This window comes from Parambassis ranga, chromosome 12, assembly GCF_900634625.1.
Source record: "Parambassis ranga chromosome 12, fParRan2.1, whole genome shotgun sequence".
Classification (NCBI taxonomy): domain Eukaryota; kingdom Metazoa; phylum Chordata; class Actinopteri; family Ambassidae; genus Parambassis; species Parambassis ranga.
Genome location: NC_041032.1, coordinates 4462914 through 4468913, shown reverse-complemented (window position 1 = coordinate 4468913; position 6000 = coordinate 4462914). Strand labels below are relative to the sequence as shown.

Genomic DNA, 6000 nt, shown 5'->3' with positions numbered 1-6000 from the left:
AAATGGTGGATATTTTTTTTCTTTTTTTTCAGATCATAGCCAGTCTTCCTACCCCTACCTTGGCTCTCTTATCGCCAAACATACATTAGAATGTCAGACACATCTTTCCCCCTCCTGATCTATATCTGCAGAGCCCCTCTCTCGTCTCCAAACCACTCCAGCAAATGTTACCTTTTCATATATAGCTGGAAAAATATGCTTTCCCCCCCTCCTCTCACCAGTGCACGTGAGGATCTGTAGACGCGATAACCTTCGCTGCTGAACTCCAAATGTCACGTTGGCTAGCCAACCAATGGCATTTCTTTTTCACTGGTTGGTGTGACTCTCTTATGGGGTTCACATCTATGACACTAGGACTGAGCAGATGTGCACACATGAATGAGAATGAGTCAGCAGGGCTCTCAGGTGTAGCTGGGAGAGCCAGGGTAAAATATCATAAAATACCAGGGCGCTTTATCAGATGATCTGAAAAATTACTGAGGTGGTAACAAATTTTTTTTTTTTTTTTTTTGATGTGTTTATCCAAAGCGTGAAAGCTAATTAGTACAGGAAGCTGATGATGTAGATGATGTCTCCCATGGTCACCGGGAAACTATAGCTCATCAAGCTACTGTGAGATCTAAATGAGACCAATGCGCATCTTTTCATTGTGGATGCTTTGTAGCGCGATACCGCACCTGAATGAAAACCCACTGGTGCTGCTGTGTTTGCCTTGAATGCAACATTAACCTGACATGAAGTGCGGGTTACAGTGATGCTGCTTATTTCACCAGCCCTTGCAAGACTGAAACATGTTGTTCACAGCTTTCAGTGGAATCAAGGCAATCATGCGTTTTGTTTGAATCTCTTTTGTGTGTATGTTCTGCTTCCATGCTCAGAAACACGCTGAACCGAAAGGGCATATCTCAATTTGCATGCTAGGTAAGGTTTTCCACACATAAAGAGAGAATGAGGGAAGATGGGCTGCAGTTATGCTTGTCATTAATATTTCAATACTGCAGTTATTGGTCTGCGCCCCCCGGCCCTTAAGGTTTATCTGTGTGACGGCATATTTAGGGGACTGGGACCATCAATATCCATGGCAGTAGTGCATTATGTAGTTTATTATGGGCATGCTAGGGTTTCCTATCATAGCCTACCACGGGGCCCTCTCAGTGACAAGCTTGCACATGCTTTGTTTTGGTAGCCCTTGCTGGAAAATCTGGATGTGGGTGTGCTAATTTTCAGTATGTCTAACACAAACTGTGATCCTTTCTAACCTAACAAAGTAGTTTTAGTGCCTAAATGTAACCAAAAATATGTCTCCATGCACCAAGCCTCCATTTCCTCACTTTTGTCTGCTTGGTGTGCAGAGAAAACACCATAAAACGTAGTTGTTGAACTCTTTTTTATTGCTGCTTCCCCTTGGCCTTCTTTTACTTCTTTGTCCTTTTGTATGTAAATGTTTTGACGTGATTCTTACTTCCTCCTGGCTATGAATGTAAAACCAATTTCAATGATTAGTAAGCTTTCCTTTAGTGCTGGAGCTTCTGTGTCTCCAGGCATTTTCATTGTTGTGACCTTTCAGTGTGAGGTCAGTGTCAGGCCACGTGCACCCAGGGGCAGGTCTGCGCTGGTGGGCTTTTTCTGAGGGATGCCTCGTCTCTGCACTCAGATGTCAGGAGAACGGAGCCCCTCTGTGGCTTCTCCTTATCTGGATCAGAGAAGCAGCTCATCAGCGCCTGCAGCTGCGATCATTCCGTTCAGCCTTCTGGTGCAGAATACAAACCTGGATATTATCAAACAGGAAATGAAAGATTTACAGGAATTCTGCAGCACTGATAGAAAATTAAACACGTTTCAGAGGGCTTGTTTAATCACACTGGTTTGAATCCTTGATGTTGGACTTACACCTTCATGTTCTTTCTCTCTTTTGTAGTTCCTCTGTTTGAAGAACATTCGGACCTTTCTCAAAGTGTGCCACGACAAGTTCGGCCTTCGTAACAGCGAACTGTTCGACCCCTTCGACCTCTTCGATGTCAGGGACTTCGGCAAGGTGAGTCAAAAATAAGATATACGGGTGTACTTTTTAGGTGCTCTGCATTTGAACTGACACTGTGAACAGTGCTGCCCATAGGCTACGGTCTCACTGCAGACTGTGTTTGGAGACAAGATACTGCTTGTGTTCCTGATAATATCATTCAGAGCTGTTTGAAACTTGGCACGCAGTAGTTTTCCGATCATATCTTGTTAGACAGTCTGTCTTGTTTCGGATAAACTCCACTGTTGGCTGTAGTGTTTGTATTTTTTGCCCTGATTACAATGCAGCGTGTGTGAGTGTTTGTGGATGACAGCAGGCGTGTGTGAGTGAGTTTACACAGTATAGCACTGCATTCCCCTGTGATTTGCATGAGTTTAAATGTAGTTCAGAGTCAAATCTGTCCGTTACATTATCTGTCAGTGTGGAGTTATAAACCCCGATGTGCATTTGGTGTAACACTTCAGGGTCAGCAATATCATTTCATGTCACTGAGCGGCTCTATATTTTTTTGTGCTAACAGTCTGCTGTTATGGTGTGTGTGCATGTGTGTGTGTGTGTGTGTGTATGGGCTCCGCAGTAAAGGTGCCTGACTCATTCACACATCATATTAATTTTATAGAGGTTTTTTTATGGGATATTCAAGTGGATTTTTTTGGTATTTATTAAATGGGTAGTCAGGAGGCACTCGCAAAAGTCTTTCCTTAACTTTGTCTTGGGGTAGGTTTTGGTAATTGGTTCATTGGGTACTCTTTGTGCCAAAACATCCAGCTGTGAGTGTAAAAGGATTTGGACACATTCAACCTAACATTTAAGGTAGTTAAGTATCTAACTACAAATCCTCTAAGATATCCTAAAATATCTCCAATACCAGTTGAACTACCCTGATCCAACCCAGAAAATTCAGTAGGGATTACACGTCCCACCTGGCCTGGGATTGCCTTGGGATACCTCCAGCTGGTGGGTGTATCATGAAAAGCAGCACATCTGCTTTCTTTCCTCAGCTTGTTGCTCCTGTGATCCAGACAAGTTATGGATGAACTAGGTGTCTCTTTAGGTCTGAGGTTGCTAATGTGGACAGTGTGTATATATAAACACTGAAAAAGTGCTCATGGGGTTGTTTTCTGGTAAAGGAGCTGTGGCAGAGGCAGGGGTAGGGATTGCCTGGTAATCCATGATCAGTGTGCACTATAGGCTTCTGAAAATGAATTGTTTCTCCTCAATTTGTAATCCCTTGCTGCAGTGTGTGTATATAGATTGAGGGTTGGGGGTGGGTGTAGTTGGCTTCTCTCTCTCTCTCTCGCTCTCTCTCAGATAAGCAGGCTGTTAAAACAAGCAGCAAGGGCTAGTATGATGTCATTAAATTGATGATGACAGCTGACGCCGGTGTGTCAGGATGGCTTCGGTGGGAATGTTAATACTGTAGCTTTTCAGTTGATTGAACATGTAGTATTTGCACTAAAGCATTGGGATTACTGTGTTGAGGTGAGATATGAACAAACTGTATTGTATCCTCTGTGACTGATTACAACAAGGGCTTGTTCGAAAAGAAGAGTCATCTGCTCATTTATCTAACATATCTAATGCAACGCAGCCACTCTGCCTGCCACGGAGAAACAGAGGGGCCTGAAAAATGGAAGAGGGAGGAAAGAAAGGATGAGACGGAAGAAAAAGGAGACAAGGACTCATTTGGCAGTTTGTAGATAAACCACAGGACGATATCTGAGAGTCAATGAGCTCGCAGTGAACGGTATTAAAATCCAACAGCAGTCAGAATCAATCACATAGGCCCTCCATATGTCAATTTAGAAATTGCTTTTGTATGGTCTCAGCGGTGGCGGGCTTGTCTCACCATTGATTTTCCATTAAGGCCAAACATCACATTATAATATATTGAATTGAGTAGATCCCTACTAATGTGGCATACATTTAAATAGTGAGAATGCCTCATAAACTGAAGATAAAGTGGGATGTTTTATTCCTGCAGTTTGTCTCTTCAGTGCTTTTTGTTTTTTTTGCGGCTCATTTCTGGATGTGCTTTTTCATCTTTTGTTACCGTGACACAAAAGTGTCTTTGTGCGCACACCAGATAGCAAACAATGGAAATTCTCTAACTTCTGTCATATATATCACAACACGCCATCCTTCATCTATTCTTCCCATATCATTACTTTGTTCGCACATTACATAAAGGATTAAAAGATTACAAGCTCACCATTAAGCCCCCAGTCTTCAGCTTTACCGTTGATTGTGTAAACAGAGGTACAGTCCTTCACACATCAAATGGCGGTTTTGTTTAAGTGTAGCATAGTTTTTCTGTCTTTCTGCACTGAGACTGGAATAACAATAGTAACAAATAGCACAGTGTAAACCACAGTATGTTACCACTCTCATGAATGAGGACTTGTTAGAGTAGGATTCTGTCTTCATATCTTCATGGACATGCTGATATTCACACCTGGTCTAGTGCATTGTTATCTGCCACATCTGCAGAACAACAACTGTATGAGCAAAGTTGAATGGACACCATGTGCAGATTAAACTGGTGTGCTTTAGCTGAATAGGTAGAAATTTTGATTCAACAGCCTGCTAGATGCACAGGAAGTCTTCCCTCTTCCAGACCGTCACTTCCAAAACTCCATTCGTTGACTAACTGTTTCAGCGGTAGAGCACGTATTTAGATGGTAACTTTGTGTGTTTATTGGTTTTCCTATTTCAATATGGCAAAACAAAAAAGTTTAGTGGTCTTCCCAGTTTGTGTCTGTGGAAGAATGTGCCTGTTCTGACCTCAAGGACGCCCACCTGACCTCATCACCCTTCATCAGACTTACAAATGCTTAATGGGCTGGGCAGGGATCCAGAAAATATGGAGGCCAGGTAACGCATATGGCATTGTTGTCTTGCATTTTGGGACACAACACACAAAAAAAACATAAAATGAAATAAAATTTGGTCCCAAAAAGGTAGAAGAAATAATGTCCCTACAGGGGAACCTTACAAAGCTCTCTGGCATTTACACAAGTGCAGCAGAAACTTAGTTGGAGAGAGCTATGACACAGAAGTGGAATTAAAGCAGAGAGTGCTTTTTGATAGCAGCTGCTTCTATAAACATTAATCAGCCCCTGTCCACCTTTTATACCTCCACACTGCCCTGCCCGGGGGACCAAGGGTTCATCTCCCCCTGGCCTCTGGTCGCCATCTCTTCCTCTAATGATGGCTTTTCCCAGGTCACAGGCATAAGGGGGGCTGGGGCGCTGATAAAAAAGTAATTGCGCTTTCCAAACCTCCCCCCTTATACTCTTTCCAATGGGCCTAGCATTGAAACAGATGGGAGCACATAACCTACTTGATGTCCTCTACTGATTTTTATTTTCATTGCTGGATTCATTTCATTCAGGAATACCTTATGGCACTTCAGCCCACTCTCGCCGTATGTTGTCACACACATATCTCCACACTGGCTCCTTAAAACCATCCCCCTTCATTAGAAATTCATTATGACATCATTAAAACAATGAAATACAGCTTATTACAGTAGACCCAAGAGAAGGTTTTCATTTAAACGCCTCCCTCTTTCCGAACCCAGCCGCCTCACCCAACTTATTTTAATTAGCCACCGAAGGAACATAGCTGTCATTTAAATGAACATGGCAATCAGTTTATTTGGCTGTTGCCATGATTAGCATAATTAGCCCCGCACCTGTTAACCATCTATCAACAGTTTGGTAATCTTCCGACTGTGAACGGAAAGCAGCGAAGGGAGGAAGATTTCTGACAGATTTGCCGACTTCATTAAAGGGAATTGTGTGGTTTGTTTGGGATGCAGACGGAGCAGCTTGCGTCATTCTCTATCTCGTCTAAGCAGCCGTGGAGCGAGGGCTTGTGAAGTGTCAGAGTCATCAAGACTGCAGTGCCAAGGAGAATGGATTTTATTTGCGTGCTGAATTGAATGAACGAAACCTCTAAAAGACAACTGACATTAA

The 6000-nt window shown here is 42.9% G+C and overlaps 1 protein-coding gene across 1 annotated transcript in view; it reads left to right on the top strand.

Annotated features, from left to right (window-relative positions):
- Positions 1 to 374: 374 nt before the first annotated feature.
- vav2 (vav 2 guanine nucleotide exchange factor) overlaps positions 375 to 6000 on the top strand; it is a 115942-nt gene continuing 110316 nt past the window's right edge. The window contains exons 1-2 of the mRNA XM_028418493.1: positions 375 to 425; positions 1919 to 2035. Coding sequence (XP_028274294.1) covers positions 375 to 425; positions 1919 to 2035 — 168 coding nt within the window. The remainder of the gene's footprint in view (positions 426 to 1918; positions 2036 to 6000) is intronic.